This window comes from Enhydra lutris, unplaced genomic scaffold (assembly GCF_002288905.1).
Source record: "Enhydra lutris kenyoni isolate GAN:26980312 unplaced genomic scaffold, ASM228890v2 scaffoldscaffold28, whole genome shotgun sequence".
Lineage (NCBI taxonomy): Eukaryota > Metazoa > Chordata > Mammalia > Carnivora > Mustelidae > Enhydra > Enhydra lutris.
The window spans coordinates 1239736-1257586 of record NW_019154112.1 but is presented as its reverse complement, the minus strand read 5'-3'; the positions used below and the strand labels follow the sequence as shown (position 1 = coordinate 1257586).

At 46.5% G+C, this 17851-nt stretch overlaps 1 protein-coding gene and 1 pseudogene across 1 annotated transcript; both read right to left on the bottom strand.

Annotated features, from left to right (window-relative positions):
- Window positions 1–1208: 1208 nt before the first annotated feature.
- On the bottom strand, window positions 1209–2739 carry LOC111152419 (annotated as a pseudogene).
- An 11680-nt stretch (window positions 2740–14419) lies between these two features.
- On the bottom strand, window positions 14420–17851 carry LOC111152201 (DLA class I histocompatibility antigen, A9/A9 alpha chain-like). Its single transcript, XM_022510596.1, is given in 9 exon segments — window positions 14420–14853; window positions 14982–15029; window positions 15164–15196; window positions 15644–15748; window positions 15861–16136; window positions 16740–16940; window positions 16943–17014; window positions 17229–17498; window positions 17751–17851. Coding segments are annotated over 9 exon segments (1083 nt in total). The 5' UTR covers window positions 17824–17851; the 3' UTR covers window positions 14420–14848.

Below are 17851 nucleotides of genomic sequence, written 5' to 3'. Positions count from 1 at the left end.
TCTGCCTGACCATGTGGTCTGGCTGTTGGCCACTGGCCATGAGTTGGTAAGTCCAAAACACGGGGGCTTTTCCCATTGTTCCATTTTTTCACTGCTATGTGTTAGGGTCCGTGATCAAAGGAACGAGACTGATATAAAGCGAAAATCAAACAAAGCTTTATTTCATGCCAAGCATCAAAAATCAAACTGACCGGTCGGGGCTGTCTCTTACGAAAAGACAACGACGACGATTCTGATAAGGTCACTCCCAAGAAGGCTGCTCCGGACGAGGCTGCTCTGCAGATGAGGCCACTCCCCGGTTGGAGCCGCTCCCAAGAATGTCCCTGCTGGTGAGGTCGGTCCCCGGACAGGGCCGCTCCCAAGAAGAGGCCACTCTGGAGGAAGCCGCTCCCAGGACGAGGCCACTCCCAACGACGAAGAGGCAATGATGACAGCGATGATGACAAGGATGACACAGACTCTGCTCCCCATGACGCCACTCTGACAAGGTTGTTCCCCAGAGGAGGCCACCACTCTGGACGAGGCCGCTCACTGACGAGGCCACTCCCCAGTCGAGGCCGCTGCTAATGAGGTCGCTCCCTCAACAGGGCTGCTCCCCGGACAAGGCTGCTGGGCGAGGCCGCTCTGGAGGAAGCCTCTTCCCCTGATGAAGCTGCTCCTGCAGGGCTGCTCACCGAGGAGGCCTCTTCCCGAGGAGGCCTCTTCCCGATGAAGCCGCTCCCCGGAATGACACGGCTCCGGCGAGGCAGCAGCTCAGGGTTCGCAGCGAGGTTGCTGGTGTCTAGGCCATTCCCCGGGCGCCGCTGCCGAGGGTCGCACTGTGTGGGCAGGGCCGCTGGCCTCGGTGCCACTGGCGGCACTTATAGCTCTTACAAGAGCTGTTACAGCTCTTCTCCTGCTCCCGCCAATTCTTCTGCTGCTGCTGCTCCCCTGACTCTTCTCCTTCTGCTGCTGCTTCTTCCTTTTTCTTCCTCTGACAGCTCTCCTTCTGCTCCAGCCAGCCTCGCAGACCAACCTTTATGGGGGTGGTTGAGCCACGCCCCTACACAGGCGGCCAATTGAATCCCAATTCACCCCAGTGGATATACGCTCGCCCCACCGATTGGACGTCTCCACCCGGACTGCCCCGCCCCTACATCCGGGGTCCACAAGCCAGTTCCTCTGGGAGGGGCAGGCCCTTACACCATGCACCAACATAAACATTAGAATTAACCCTACGGGCAAAAGACAATCCTGAGCCTGATACAGCCATGGGGTTTTGGATAATGTTGGGAAAACACTCTAATGGAGAGGACAGTGCCCAGAAGAATTCCATTAAAAGGTGATAACAATAAAAAAATACTTCTTAAAAAGCAATATGACAAAATTAATAGCACATCCTATATAGTCTTCTGTAACCTTGACTTTAAAAACACAGAAGTGAACAGCTCAGTGAGCTGACCTGCATGCAGTGATGTAACAGTTCTCCTGTACCAAAAGTTGTTTTTAAAAAACTAGTATTGGAATCCTTAATATAATGATTTTGATCAGCAGTGGCTTCACCTTCAGCTGGACCCCTAGTGAGTTTTGAATTTTGCTGCAGGACCTTTCGGTTTTGCAAAACTTTGCTATGTGCCTGCTGCTTTGGGTGTTCTTCTTCATAAAGGAAGCCTGCTGTCAACTCATCTCCATTTTCTCTCTGGATCTTTCTTTCTTTGTTTTCTTTTTAAAAAGATATTATTTATTTGAGAGAGAGAGAGAGAGAGAGCACAAGCAGAGGGGAGGGGCAGAGGGAGAGGGAGAAGGAGGCTCCCTGCCAAGCAGGGAACAAGACGTGGGGCTCCATCCTAGGACCCTGAGATCATGACCTGAGCTGAAGGCAGACCCTTAACTGACTGAGCCACCTAAACACCCTATCTCGATCTTTTTAATGACGTCCATTTGTAGTTGTCTCTCTACAGTTTCTAGCAGAGGGCTCTCGCAACTAGAATATAACAACCGTTCTCATACTGCATGTGTATCCTGGCATTGAATAAATTTAAAACTATAGACTTCAAATCGTCTCCTTCATGGGAATCTTTCCACAGGAAGAAATGGTAGTGTGCTGAATCCTTGGGACTCCTCCTTGGCAAGTCTTTCAGTTCTATCTTTGTTGTGTTGGCCAAAATTATAATTTCATCTTTCATATCTATTTCCAATTGCATGTAGTTGAGTTGTCTGTTACTTAATGTTTCCAAACCTTGAAAAGCTTCTCGAGATATAGGAAATGTTAGTCCTTATAGTGTTTGATGCTGCGTGTCCACACCCATGTCAGTTTGTGCCTCATTAATTTTGATCTGTCGTGATTCTTCCTCAGCTGCGGTCAGTGGGGCAGGAGAAGATTGTGACAGAAGATTGTGTTTTTTATATCTGTGTAATGATGCATCTTCCTTTACTGTTCCAAACACTTCATCTGTAATGTGGCCCCCTCCAAACTCCTTTTTCAGAGTCCCACTTGTTCCTGCATACAACATATTTTAATGATCACGAGAATGTTCTGGAGACCAGACGGTGAATATCCACTCATATCCCTGGGCATCTGAGAGTCTAACCTGAATACCATGTAGCACAGCTGTTTGCAATCAGAACGCTGACTACATCGTCCAATCACAAGTGTCTCATTTTCAGTAGATATTATTAGAAGTCTGTACTTTCCATTTCTCCTCTGGAAAAGTTATCTTTAACATCTTCACTTGCTTGGAGGTGGGTCTTATGGGACATGGCAGCCAAGGGCTCCCGGCTCTGGTGCCACGTCTGTGCAGAGACATTTAGGCCTGAGTAGCACGAGTGTCATCCAGGTGCCAGGATCAGCAGAGACAGCGGTTCCAACCGAGGGTCAGGTGTCCTGCATCAGAGGAGTCATGACATCTGTACCTTCAGCTTGAAACTTCCCCAGTGTGTTGTTCAGGGAGACCCTGCTTTCAGAAATTTCCCCGGTGTTCTCCTTTATGTGTCAGTAAAAGATTTTATTTATTAGAGAGAGAAAGAGAGAGAGCGAGCACAAGCAGAGGGGAGGGACAGAGGGAGTGGGAAAAGCCTTCCTTTCCCTATTCTTTGGCTTCATTGAGTCTTTTGCCTTGAACCCATCAAGAGGTGAACCCAGTTTTCAGAAACACAACTGCAAAGCTGACAACCTCATTTGGCATTTCCCTTTAAAAAATTTAATTTAGCTTTATTTATTTGAGAGCGAGAGAGAGTAAGCAGGGGGAGAGCAGGCGAGGGAGAGGGAGAAGTATTCTCCCCGCAGAGCAGGGAGCCATGCAGGCTCGATCCCTGGACCCTGGGACCATGATCCTGGGATATGACCTGAGCCAAAGGCTGACAATTAACTGACCTAACTGCCCAGGCAACCCCCCTGCCCCCCGCACAATGTGTAATAGAAGTGGTGAGTGAACATTTCATGTTTCTGATCTGAGGAGGAAATCCAACAGTCTTTCACCATTAGGTAAAATGTTAGCTTAAGGGTTTTCATAAATGCCTTTAATCAGACTGAGGAAATTCCCTCTATTAATAGTTGAGTTTTTATCATGAGAAGGTGTCTGATTTTGTCAAATGCTTCTTGCCCATCTGTTGAGATAAGCATGTGGCTTTTGTTTGAGGATATTAATATGATGTTTTATCTTGATTTATATGGATGTTTAACCAATCTTGCATTCCCAGAATAAATTTCATTAGGCTTGTAATTAACTTTATATGTTGCTAGATCTGATTTGCTACATTTTGTTGAGATGTGTGTGTGTGCACGCGCGCGTGTGTGTGAGTCTACATTCATAAGAGATATTGGTCTGTAGTTTTCTTGACTTGTGATATCTTTGTCTGTTTTGGTATCTGAATAATCCTAGCCTCATAGAATGAGTTGGGTTCCCTCTTCTTTTTTTTGGGAAGGGTTTGTAAAGAATCGTCATTAATTCTTTCAGCATATGGTATAATTCGCAAGTGAAGCCATTTGGAACTGGGCTTTTATGTGGAATAGTTTTTGACAATTGACTATCTTCTACCTCATTATAGGTAGTACATTCAGATGGTCTATTTCTTCTTCAGTCAGCTTTAGTCATTTGTGTGTTTCTGCATTTTTGTCTATTTTATAGAAACAAGTTGATATTTTAGCATATAATTGTGTATCATAACCTCCTAATTCTCTTTATTTCTGTGTGGTCAGTCCTGATATCACCTCTTTCATTGCTGATCCCAGTAAGGTGGTCATTTCTCTCTCTCTCTCTTTTAGTGAGTCTAGTTAAAGATTTGTCAGTTTGGTTTATCTTTCAAAGGATCACATTTGATTCAGTTAGTTTCCTATATTGTTATTTTATTCTCTTTTCTCTATTTCATTAACTTCTGCTCTCATCTTTATTTTTTCTTTCCTTTTGCCTGCTTTTGCTTTAGTTCGCTCCTCTTCCTCCTTTGACTTAATGTGGAAGTTCAGGTAATTGATAGGAGATGTTTCTTTCTCATACAGGCAGTTCCAACTATATATTTTCTCTCAGCACTGCTTTAGTCAGACCCCCTCGGGGTTGGTATGCTCTGTCTTCATTTCTATTAATCTCAAAGTATTTCCTGATTCCATTTTGATGTTTTTGACCTTTGATTATGTAGAAGTGTATTAATTCTGCATATTGTGAGTTTCCCAAATTCATTCCAGTTATTTATTTCTGGTGTCATGCCACTGTGATATTTGCATTATTTTTACCCCTTTAAATTCATTGAGTTTTTTTTATGGCCTAGCATATGGCTTATCTTCTAGAAAGCTCCATGTGTGTGCATTCAAAATGAATGTATATTCTGTTCATGGCTGGAATGTTCTATACATGTTGTTGGGGTCCATTATCAAAGGAATGAGACTGAGACAAAGTGAAAGTTATGCAAAGCCTTATTCTATGCCAAGCATTAGAAGTCAGACTGACCAGCCAGTGCCGCCTCCGAAGAGAGCGACCCCTTCCCGATCTCACAGGCTGTTTTTATAGGGCATAACTGCAGACCCAAGGTACATGGCTTCTATTGTTAAGGCGTTTACTCCTGGAATCGATACCTGGAACCATACCAGGAACTACTGGGGCGTTTATTCCCGGAATGATGTCTGTGGATGTAAACAACAATATGGCTACCTAGGCAATATGGAGTCACTCTGGCTAAGTAGGCCCTAATAGTTAAACAGGTTTTAACATTAAATTGGCCCTAACATTCCCCCCTTTTCTTTGGAGATTTGTTAATTCTTTGACTCTTCAGCCAGTTGTTGAGGGTGAAAACAGGCTGACCTGAGGTGTTGTTAATCTTGAGTGTTGTTCCATCCACTGTCTTTCTGATTTTCTATTGGGCTGTTTTAGGCCGATGAGGTGTCCCCTGGCTGCTGCTGAGTAGGATCAGTGTTAAAAGTGACCAAGTCGGGGCACCTGGGTGGCTCAGTGGTTTAAGCCTCTGCCTTCGGCTCAGGTCATGATCTCAGGGTTCTGGGATCGAGCCCCGCATTGGGCTCTCTGCTCAGCAGGGAGCCTGCTTCCCTCTCTCTCTCTGCCTGCCTCTCTGCCTACTTGTGATCTCTCTCTGTCAAATAAATAAATTAAAAAAAAAAAGTGACCAAGTCATGTCCGACTTACCCTGTTGTTTTATAGTATGGTTCAAGTCTTCTTTATCTTCATTTATCTCTGCATAGTTGTTCTATCCATTATTGAAAGTGATATATTGAAATTTAAGTATTATTGTCATATTGTCTGTTTCTCAGTTTCTGTCAGTTTTGCTACAAGAAGTTGGGTGTTGGATTATTAGGTGAATATATGTTTAGAGTTTTTTCATCTTCTGATGACTTGACCATTTTATCATTACAAAATGATCCTGTTTATCTTACTAGCAATTTTAAAAATAATTTTTTAATTTTTTAATAAACATATAATGTATTATTAGCCCCAGGGGTACAGGTCTGTGAATTGCCAGGTTTACACACTTCACAGCACTCCCCATATTACATACCCTCCCCAGTGTCCATAACCCCACCACCCTCTCCCTATCCCCCTCCCCCTGGTCACCCTCAGTTTGTTTTGTGAGATTAAGAGTCTCTTATGGTTTGTCTCCCTCCCAATCCCATCTTGTTTCATTTATTCTTTTCCTACCCCCCCAAGCCCCCCACGGAGCATCTCCACTTCCTCATATCAGGGAGATCATATGATAGTTGTCTTTCTCTGATTGACTTATTTCACTAAGCATGATACCCTCTAGTTCCAACCACGTCATTGCAAATGGCAAGATTTCATTCTTTTGATGGCTGCATAGTATTCCATTGTATATATATACACCACTTCTTCTTTATCCATTCATCTGTTGATGGACATCTAGGTTCTTTCCATAGTTTGGCTATTGTGGACATTGCTGCTATAAACATTCAGGTGCACGTGCCCCTTTGGATCACTACAGTTGTATCTTTAGGGTAAATACCCAGTAGTGCTATTGCTGGGTCGTAAGGTAGCTCTATTTTCAACTTTTTGAGGAACCTCCATGCTGTTTTCCAGAGTGGTTGCACCAGCTTGCATTCCCACCAAGAGTGTAGGAGGGGTCCCCCTTCTCCACATCCTCACTAGCATCTGTCATTTCCTGACTTGTTAATTTTAGCCATTCTGACTGGTGTGAGGTGGTATCTCATTGTGGTTTTGATTTGTATTTCCCTGATACCGAGTGATGTGGAGCACTTTTTCATGTGTCTGTTGGCCATCTGGATGTCTTCTTTGCAGAAATGTCTGTTCATGTCTTCTGCCTATCTCTTGATTGGATGATTTGTTCTTTGGGTGTTGAGTTTGATAAGCTCTTTATAGATTTTGGATACTAGACCTTTATCTGATATGCTGTTTGCAAATATCTTCTCCCATTGTGTCAGTTGTCTTTTGGTTGTGTTAACAGTTTCCTTTGCTGTGCAAAAGCTTTTGATCTTGATGAAGTCCTAATAGTTCATTTTTGCCCTTGCTTCCCTTGCCTTTGGCGATGTTCCTAGGAAGAAGTTGCTGCGGCTGAGGTTGAAGAGGTTGCTGCCTGGGTTCTCCTCAAGGATTTTGATGGATTCCTTTCTCACATTGAGGTCCTTCATCCATTTTGAGTCTATTTTTGTGTGTGGTGTAAGGAAATGGTCCAATTTCATTTTTCTGCATGTGGCTGTCCAATTTTCCCAACACCATTTGTTGAAGAGGCTGTCTTTTTTCCATTGAACATTCTTTCTTCTTTGTCAAAGATTAGTTGACCATAGAGTTGAGGGTCTATTTCTGGGCTCTCTATTCTGTTCCATTGATCTCTGTGTCTGTTTTTGTGCCAGTACCATACTGTCTTGATGATGACAGCTTTGTAATAGAGCTTGAAGTCTGGAATTGTGATGCCACCAACTTTGGTTTTCTTTTTCAATATTCTTCTGGCTATTCGAGGTCTTTTCTGGTTCCATACAAATTTTAGGATTATTTGTTCCATTTCTTTGAAAAAAATGGATGGGATTTTGATAGGGATTGCATTAAATGTGTAGATTGCTTTGGGTAGCATAGACTTTTTCACAATATTTGTTCTTCCAATCCATGAACATGGAACATTTTTCTATTTCTTTGTGTCTTCCTCAATTTCTTTCATGAGTACTTTATAGTTTTCTGAGTATAGATTCTTAGCCTCTTTGGTTAGGTTTATTCCTAGGTATCTTATGGTTTTGGGTGCAATTGTAAATGGGATTGACTCCTTAATTTCTCTTTCTTCTGTCTTGTTGTTGGTGTAAAGAAATGCAACTGATTTCTGTGCATTGATTTTATATCCTGACACTTTACTGAATTTCTGTACAAGTTCTAGCAGATTTGGAGTGGAGTCTTTCGGGTTTTCCACATATAGTATCATATCATCTGCAAAGAGTGATAGTTTGACTTCTTCTTTGCCGATTTGGATGCCCTTAATTTCCTTTTGTTGTCTGATTGCTGAGGCTAGGACTTCTAGTACTATGTTGAATAGCAGTGGTGAAAATGGACATCCCTGCCGTGTTCCTGACCTTAGCGGAAAAGTTTTCAGTTTTTCTCCATTGAGAATGATATAAAAATATGGAACGCTTCACAAAGTTGCGTTTCAGCCTTGCGCAGGGGCCATGCTAATCTTCTCTGTATCGTTCCAACTTTAGTATATGTGCTGCCGAAGCGAGCGCTATCTTACTAGCATTTTTTTAAAATTTTTAAAAAAAGATTTTATTTATTTATTAGACAGAGAGAGACACAGTGAGAGAGGGAACACAAACAGGGGGAGGGGGAGAGGGAGAAGCAGGCTTACCACTGAGCTGGGAGTCCTATTTGGGGGCTCAATGAACCATGATCTGAGCCAAAGGCAGACTCTTAACAACTGAGTCACCCAGGTGCCCCCTTACTATAAAGTCCCCTTTGGCTAATGAGTGTATCCACTCCAGCTTTCTTATGGTTGTTTGCCTGAGATAACTTTTTCCACCCCTTTGAGTTTAATCTGTTTGTAACTGAGATCAAGTGTGTATACTGTAGACAGCATAGGTAGATCTTGTTTTGTGTTCAGGCTAACAATCTGCACTTTGATTGATTTATTTAAGCCACTCACTTGCAATGTTAATATTAACACTGTTGGATTTATGTCGCTGTCTTACCTTTTGCTTTTTGTTTTCCATGCCTCCCTCATTTTTCTCTCTCTTTTTAAAAAGATTTTATTTCTTTAAGAGAGATGAGAAAAAGAGGGAGTGCAGAAGCAGGGGAGCAGCAGATGGATGGGGGAAAGGGCAGCAAGGCTTCCTGCTGAACAGGAAGCCTGATGCTAGGCTTGATCCCAGGACCCTGGGATCATGACTTGAGCAGAAGGCAGATGATTAACCAGCTGAGCCACCCAGGTGCCCCTCCACTCATTCTTCTTTTACTGATAAATTTTTATTCAGTGAACAAACTGTAATATTTTCATTATTAATCATTAACCACTTTATTTTGTAGTTGTTTTCTTAAGAGGTACTTTTGCTTTTGCCATGTTTTTTACATTTTAAATTTTGTAATTTTTTTCTTTATATCATATCCATAATATATATTCAAATAATGTATCTTTATATATTTATATCATATCCTGGTCCTGTTATATTGTATTTTATGGTTCCAATATTGAAGTTTCATGAGCTTTTTACTACTCATTTTTTCTAAAGTTGCTTAATCATTTTTTTTCCATTTTACCTTTACTTTTCTTTCTATGAGTTGCTTTTTTCCTCTGTGTAATTTTCTGTATAAGTTTTATGACATGTAGGTTAAATAGAGATTTCTCTAGAGAAATTTGTTTCTTAAAATTTTGGGGGCATCACCAATCCAGGACAATTATAAATTAAGCTAATGAAATGAAGTTATTTTGACCCAATGGCCAATGGTAAAGGAAATTTGGACTACAAATCACAGATGGCTTAGTCCGTGTCTGCAAATTTTTGAAATAGCTGTTTACTCACTTTTTCCTGACTTAAAGGCAAATTTCCTTAGAATGTCCTTGCACTTGAAGGTAGAACAGATTTGATTTGTGTCACCCTGTTCTGAGGACGTGAATCTCAGGTTCCCAGATGTTCAGGGAGGGAATGTTTCTCCTGCTCCTCACATGAAGCAGCTCTGGGCATTGTCTCCTCTCTATGAAGCTCCTGAGCCTGAGAAGCCAAGCTAAGATTTTCTAGATTTGAAAAATACTCTACAGATCAGAACAACTATTCTCTGGGGCTTATGGCCCATTTATAAATTTTGGGCTAAATGATTTTTCTCTTGATTGTTCTGCACTTTTGTATGATTTTATTTTTTTTCTATCATTTTCATTTTGGGGAGAAGAGGCAGCTTATTTAAAAAAATTATTTAAATTCAATTAGCCAACAGAGTACATCATTAGTTTTATATGTAGAGTTCAATAATTCATCAGTTGCATATAACACCAGTGTTCATCACCTCATGTGGAGAAGGGCAGCCTTAAACCTTAGTCTACTGCAAAGGTGGAAATGGAATCCTCAGTAAGTATTTTTCATTTCTGCTCTTTTTTAGGCACCCAAGTTGGTGCTAGAGTGTAAGTCACCTAAACCAGTGGTGATCTGTGTTTCCTGTGAGCCAGCCCTGGTCTGGGAACTGTGACTCTGCCCACGGAAAGTACACACAGAATTTGCAAGTGAGTGTTACCAGAAAGCTTTACCTTCTCCTGTCTGAGACTGGTCATTGCCAAGCAAAACTGAGCATGAATATCACGTCATTGGATCTGCTGAAACACTGTGATCATTAGCTGTTCATGGACCAGAGATGAAGTAGGACAGTGTCTAAAATGGAGTGGTTTTTCAGACCTTTGTGGAGGCCACATAAAATCTAATAATATAGATACCCAGAAATATGTGCATGTATGAAGAAATATAGAATTTTAGTGTGTATATGAGGATCATCTGAAGTGATACAGATCTGGGTTTTTAATCCTAGGAAGGGACAAAGGCCGGGAGAAGACATGTTGAGCAATCACTTCATGACCCAACAATGCTACTCCACTTATCTGTAAGTAGGGACTGGAGTGGACAAACCTGGGCTCATAACAACCATCAAGGGAATTAGTTGAAAGATGCCACTTATGAGTCACTCCTCATCCAAGCAGACTTGAGTGCCTACAGTGTCCAGATCAAGTTCCAGTCTCAGATCACTGCTCCAAATGTGGAAATTTGTCACTCTTTTCCATTCCTGGTTCCCAATGTCTATTCCCAGAACTTGTACCTCTCTTCCCACATACAGGAATGCCACATGTCAACAATCTTGTTGGGGGCACAGACACCTCCATCCACAGAGAGGGGAACCCACTTTGCCAAACAGTCCAGCAGGTGGACATGACATGAATCTTCAACAGTCACGTGACCACCTGCCAGACTCTGACTCTGGACATGTGACACACACACTGGGACAGCATCCGTGCTTTAGGCACAGGGGGTCTAAGCAGGTTCACAGTCATGTCATGCAGCTGTCAGGGGCAGCAGCAATAGCAGTCCCAGCTGCAGGGTCCAGTGGCCTCCCTCAGGGGAGTGAGTGGCCTCGATACCCAGTAGCAGGCGCTGGCTGTCTGTGGGCCTCCGTCTAGGGTCCAGTGTGGATTCTACCCCCAGTTGTGTAGTCTCAAGCCTGTATCGAGGCTTTCCTGGAAATAAAACAAGGTCCCATATATTCTCTCTCTTCCCGGAGTCTCTCTGTAACTGTATGAATGTATCACAAGGAGTCAGAAACCCATGTAAAGACTTTCCAAGAGCAAGAATTCAGGCATTTTTTTAAAAAACCAACTTTATAGAGATATGATTGACATACACCATTGTGTGAGTTTAGGGTACAACCTGCTGATCGATACATTTCTGCGTTGCACAATGATAACAAACATAACGTTAGCTAACACATGCATCATGTCACATGATTCCTTTTGTGTGATGCAGACATTTAAGATGACATTTAAGATGAGTAACTCAGACTCTTATGAAGAGCTGATAACTTCCTCAGTCTGCCACCTGGCTGTGCCCCACAGGAGAGAAACAAATGCATCTCCTAGCATGTCTTGCATTTTCCTTCCTACAAAAAGACATCTGAAGATTTATTTATTTGAGACAGAAAGAGAGAGAGGGAGAGAGAGAGAGTGAGCATATGTGAGAGAGGCAGGGAGGGGTAGAGGGAGAGAGAAGACATTTCAAGCAGACTCTGTACTAAGTGCAGCGCCCAACGTGGGCTAGTTCTCATGACACTGAGATCATCACCTGAACTGAAACCAAGAGTGGGACACCCAGATGCCCCGCAAAAACCATTTAAATGTGTCTGTAAAAACCCTTCCCACAACGAGGGCTCTCATCAATCACTTCAGTGTTTCTCTGTCTGGCGGAGTCACAGGATTGCCTGTGGCTTTGTTACCAAATACTCAGGCCTCTCCCCAGACACCCCCAGCTTAGAATGTTGGGTGTGGGCCAGGAATCACTGACGTGATAAGCCCTACAGGAGAAGCTGATGCACGGACATGTGAGGATCCTGCTTCTTGTGCTCGCTACTCAGTGTGGGATCTGAAGACCAGCAGCAGCAGCGCCGACCTTGTTATCAACCCAGCATCCATGCTCTACCCCAGACTGTCTAGACCTTCATAGTCCAGGAAATTCCTGTGCACACTGAAAGCTGGGCCTCCCTGGTCTCTCTGCCTTCTAGACGCAGAACCAGACAGTGCATTGCACTCTGGGTATGCACTCTGGTCAGCCTGCTTAGCCCTGAGGAGTCCAGGGTTTGGTCCTGTTCCTTTCTCTCCTATGGCCCTCGACCCTTGGTGACCTCATCTCTGCTGAAGGCTCTAATCATCATGTATATGCTGTCACCTCCCAAATCTCTTTCTCCAATCCGGATATTTCTCTTCCCCTGCACTCTGTATCCAACTGCCAACCTCACTGCATTTCTAATAGTTGTCTCAGATTCCACATGCCTAAACTAGATGCCTGTGATGCTGCTTTTCCCAATGTCCTGCTTCCAGAATCTTCCCCATATCCAAGGAAAGCACACCACATTTCTACTTGCAGTCTGAAATACTGGATGCCCTCCTTGATTCCTCCTATTCACCACCCAGAATGAATTCGTTAGGAAAGTCCATCTGTGAATATCCAGCACCCAACCACTTCCTATATCTTCCCTCCTCACACCCCAGAGGTACAGCCCACATCCTCCTCCTGGGACACAGCACTGGTTTCCTACATTTTCCCTACTGGTGGCTCACCCTGCACCTCTCGATTCTCCCAGCAACAAACAGGTGCTGCTTAGAAAGTCAATCCCATTGATCTGTTCATTCTTGTAACTCCACTCCTCACTCAGAGAAAACTCCAAAGCCTTCTAATATCCTCAGACCTCCATGATGAGGTCACCTTCTCAGTGAGGCTCCCCTGATCCCTGGAGCAAAGGAGCCAATGTCCCCGTCTCAGCACAGGTGCTCTCTGGGTCTCCTTCCTCACAGCTCCTGCCAACTTCCAACTTAAACACTTCCCTTACTACCGCGCTTACATAATACACAGTTCACCTCCGAATGACACTGGTTTGCACGGTGCGTGTGCACCTGTGTGCGGACTTTTTACAGTAGGTACTGTCCATGCATTTCCTCATCTTTATGATTTCCAACTAATTTTTGCAACTTCATTCATTGTTAGAAGACTGTTTTCTACATGTAACATAAACGTGTGTTAAGTGACTCTTCATGCTATCAGTGAGGCTTCCAGCAACAGTAGCCTATTAGATCTTGTTTTGAGGGAGTCAAAAGCTATACTTGGATTTCTGACTGCATGAGGGGGTCACTGCCCCATCCCCACATTGTCAGAGGCTCAAGTGTAGTCTGCCCCTTACACTAGAAATACTCTCCACAAGACCAGCACATTTTCCCTCTTCTTAGCCTCACTGAGGTGCCCAGATGCAAACATAGCATGTCCTGTATGAGGCACTCGATAGTTATTAGTTGAATGAATGAGCAGCTAGAGGACTCTCTCTTCTAGATTGAGTCTCAGGCACAGCTGTTTGGGGCAGCTCCTGCCCCACGTGCACCCACCTCACCATCCGTGCTGTCTCTCTCCCCTCACAGGGCTGCCCTCCCCTCCCTCTCTCTGCTCAGCCCCTCCCCCCACACCATCTCTCCTGCACAGCACAGCACACAGAGTTCTTTCTCCAGAAACACTGTACTCAGGCTTTTTGGGTCGTTTTCTCCAACCACAAAGAGATCTACATTAAACTTTGCTTTATAGATCCATGAACTTGGATCCAAGCCAGCACTGGGATCGTTGAACTAGGGGTAGAGAGAGGGCAGAGCAGCTGGAAAGAGAAACTAACTGATGTTTACTAAGGAGAAACTTTCAGATTCCTCCTCTAGCTCCAGAATCTTAAGAACAATCTAGAAAACAGGTCTAGAGTGAGGGGAAGAGATAGATGAATCTGAAAGTTCATCTCTCCATACCAGAGACTCCTGTGTGCAGGGGACAACCTAGGCCTATGGGAACACAGCCCAAAGGACACCTGCACCTATAACTGACAGGGTCACCCAGGGAGAATGGGACAAGAACTCGTACACAAGAGCGAGAGCCGGCCTGACGCTGTAGAGAAACAATGAAAAAAGCCCACCCCTGAATGGAGGCTATGACCCAACGCAGGCCTGAGGTGAGGTTGACCCAGTCACAGGAAGCTCTTCCTTCACAGGTCCTGGTGACAGGTGATGTCCAAGTCCCTGAGATCACAGGTCCTGGTGAGACAAGCTTCCACACAAGGGTCAAGGACACAGAGCAGAGAGATGACCCAGCTGAGGGGTAAGCAACATCACGCCCGTGATGCACTGAACACACGATGGGCACAGGCCCCATTCCCGCTCATTTCCTTACAGCCTTCTGCCTCCATCTACAACAGACTCAGCACAGTAAACACAAGGATTCTGGAAGGTTCTCAGTGCTTCCATTTATTTGCTGTCTCAATTTGACAAATCTCCTCTTTTATTACCTCATCAACCCCATGTGGCAAGAATTAGGAAACACAACTCCTGTCTGGATTCTCATTTTCAATACAGAAGTAAGTCATTTGTACTTAGCCCAACATGAAATTAAGACAGGGATAGAGATGGTCCAGCCCTGCCCTGCTTGAACAGGAAAGCACATCTGAAAAGAGAATAAAATCAGAATAGCGAGGGGTCTGGTGGGCAGGGTGGGCAAATCTCATGTCCTCACATTATGCTCAAAGGAACACAGACACATTCTGACATCTGCACAAAGAGAAGTCAGGGGTTGCTGATGTCACCAAGTGGGGGTACTAAGTGGGGGTGTGAAGAAATCTTCCATCTCTTCGTCCCCATAAGGCAGCTGGTCTCATACTGTGAAAAAAAATAATGTACAAATTGAGGTCAGTCCCATAAGTGGGGACATCGCAGAAGCCCCTCTCATGCTCAAAATGTCCCTAGTGCCCCAACCCTTCCCCACATCAGGGTCTCCAGGGTCTCACCTTTAGGAGCCATGAGAGACACATCAGAGCCCTGGGGACTGTCATCACCTAAGAGAGAACAAACAGGACATGGTCAGAGCTCACAGGAGAGGAGACTAAAGGAGGAGCTATGGTGCATGAGCTCCCCATGGGGTCCTGTCTACACTTTCCAAGGGTCTCAGGGATCACCCCTCCATACTTACGTGCAGCATGAGAGTAGCCTGGTCCTTTTTCTCCTGTGGGAAAAAAATATCATGTTAGAGGCCTGGGGCAGGGCTGGGCCATGAGATCCTAGAGGAAGCTCCAAGTCCTGGTTCTAAATGAAGTTTCCAGAATTGTAATTGAACACCCAGGACACGAAAGGAATCATGAAAAATGAGGTGAGAAGTCACTGGGTCACCTGACTTGCTGGAGCTCTGTCCTCAGCAGGGACTTCCCTCTTTGTCCTATAACTGCTGGGCATGAGGTCCCCACCACCAGAATTAACAAGATGAAAATATGTCCTTCATTTTCACGAGTGTTTGCTACAGAGTGAGTGTTCGCGATCAGCTCCAGAGCAGGCAAGTCCATTTGTGACGATGGTACTTCCCAGTAACAAGGCAAGACAGTCTGCTACCTAGGAAATTCCCCAGTGGGACAAGAAACCTGAGATCCCCATCCCCCTACGCCACTCCATTCCTTACCTGAGTGCTTCTTCCTCCAGATCACAGTTCCAATCACTGCAGTGACCACCAGGAGAACCAGACCAGCAATGATCAACGTGAGGATGATGGTGCGAGGAGGTGGCTCTGGAAATGGAGGGAAGGTGAGGGGTCCAGAGCTCCGTTAAGTGTCCTAGCCCTGCTGAAGTTCTCCAGAAGGCCTTCCCTGAGAAGAGGCTCTATCCAAAACCCTCCTTACCCCATCTCAAGGTGACAGGCTTGGGCAGCCCCTCATGCTGCACGTGGCATGTGTATCTTTGCTCCTGTCCAGAAGGTACCACCACAGCCACCCACTTCTGGAAGGTTCCATCTCCTGCAGGCCTGGTCTCCACAAGCTCTGTGTCCTGGATCAGGTCCTCTTCATCTCGCTGCCAGGTCAGGGTGATCTCTGCAGGGTAGAAGCCCAGAGCCCAACACCTCAGGGTGACATCATGGTCGGAGATGGGGTGGCGGGTAACATGTGTGTTGGGGGGTTCTGAGAAGAGAATCAGAAAATCCACACTAGGGTTTACCTTTATGGGCCACTGAAACGGCATTCACATGATCATTCGAAGATGGACTGGGTATTGGTTTAGATGGAAGAAGCACAAAACCCAGTCACCAACCCAGCCCTTGGGATCTTCTAATCCTGGAAAGTTCTAGAGTCAGGGAGAAGGTCTAGGATAGGAGGCTGTAGGTTTAAGGGGTAGAGCAAACTAACGGTCCTGACTGTGGTGGGGGGTGAATGACTCAACACACCCAGTCAGACCTCCAAAGGTGTTGCATTGGAGGAAAAGGCCTTGAGAGGTTAAGCCATGGTTCCCAAGGTGGCTGCCAGGGTCAAAGGGAACCGCTGATGGGTTATTGCAAGGATGGTCTCCACCTGTCTCCCGGGAAAGACTAGATTCCTCAATTGTCCTTTAGAGAAAATCGGCCCTCTGGCTGAGTCACTCTCTAGTAGGAACCTGAACACTCAGGCGGACCTCCCTCTCCCCACCCGTGGGAGGTCGGTGTTCTGCCACTGAGTCCATTTTCCCTTCCTGGTGGGAAGCCAGCCCCAGGGGAGGGGAGATCAGGGAGGCCCCGAGGCCCCTTGTACCTGCGCGCAGTAGCGTCTCCTTCCCGTTCTCCAGGTACCTGCGGAGCCACTCCACGCACGTGCCCTCCAGGTAGTTCCTCAGCTGCTCTGCCGCACCGGCCGCCTCCCACTTGCGGCGGGTGATCTGCGCCGCTGTGTCCGCCGCGGTCCAGGAGCGCAGGTCCTGGTTCAGGGCGATGTAATCCGCGCCGTCGTAGGCAACTGACTGTATCCGCGGAGGAGGCGCCCGTCGGGCCCCACGTCACAGCCGGACATGCTCTGGATGTTGTGAGACCCTGGCCCAGGCCGACAGCGAGGGGGTTAAACAGAAAGTAAGACCGCCTAAAAGTTCCCGCGGTTCTTTGGGCTTAAGGATGGGGGACGGGGGTGGGGGTGCGGGAGGGTCCCTCACACTCGGGTGACGCTCAGACCCGGACACTCGGGGCGACCCCCGCCCGTCGGTGCGGTGGGGATGGGGGTCGTGACTTGGACCCGGGCCCTGTCGCTCACCGGCCTCGCTCTGGTTGTAGTAGCCCCGCAGGGTGTTCAGGTTCACTCGGTGAGTCTGTGCGGCGTCCTTGAGGTTCCGGGTCTGCCGGTCCCAATACTCCGGCCCCTCCTGCTCCACCCACGGCGCCCGCGGCTCCATCCTCTGACTGGCAGAGTCGCTGTCGAAGCGCACGAACTGCGTGTCGTCCACGTAGCCGACGGAGATGAAGCGGGGCTCCCCGCGGCCGGGCCGGGACACCGCGGTGTCGAAATACCTCAGGGAGTGGGAGCCTGCGGGCGCGGAGGGGCTGAGACCCCGCCCGACCCTCTTCCCGGCGCGGGGCCCGGGGCCCAGGTGGAGGGCAGGGAGAGAGGGCACCGAGTCGGGGAGAGCGGGTGCAGGCGAGGAGGGACGGGGTAAGCACAGGCTGGGGCGCGGATGGCGGCTGCGGAGAGGCACCTTCCCTGGGTGTCCCGCGTCCCCGCCGGGTGGTCCCCTCGCTCCCGCCCCGCAGAGGCCCTTTTCTCCCGCCCCGCACTCACCCGCCCAGGTCTCGGTCACGGCCAGCGCCCCCCACAGCAGCAGGAGGAGGGTTCGGGGCATCACGACCTCCATCTTCAGAGTCTGAGGAGACAGTGAGTCG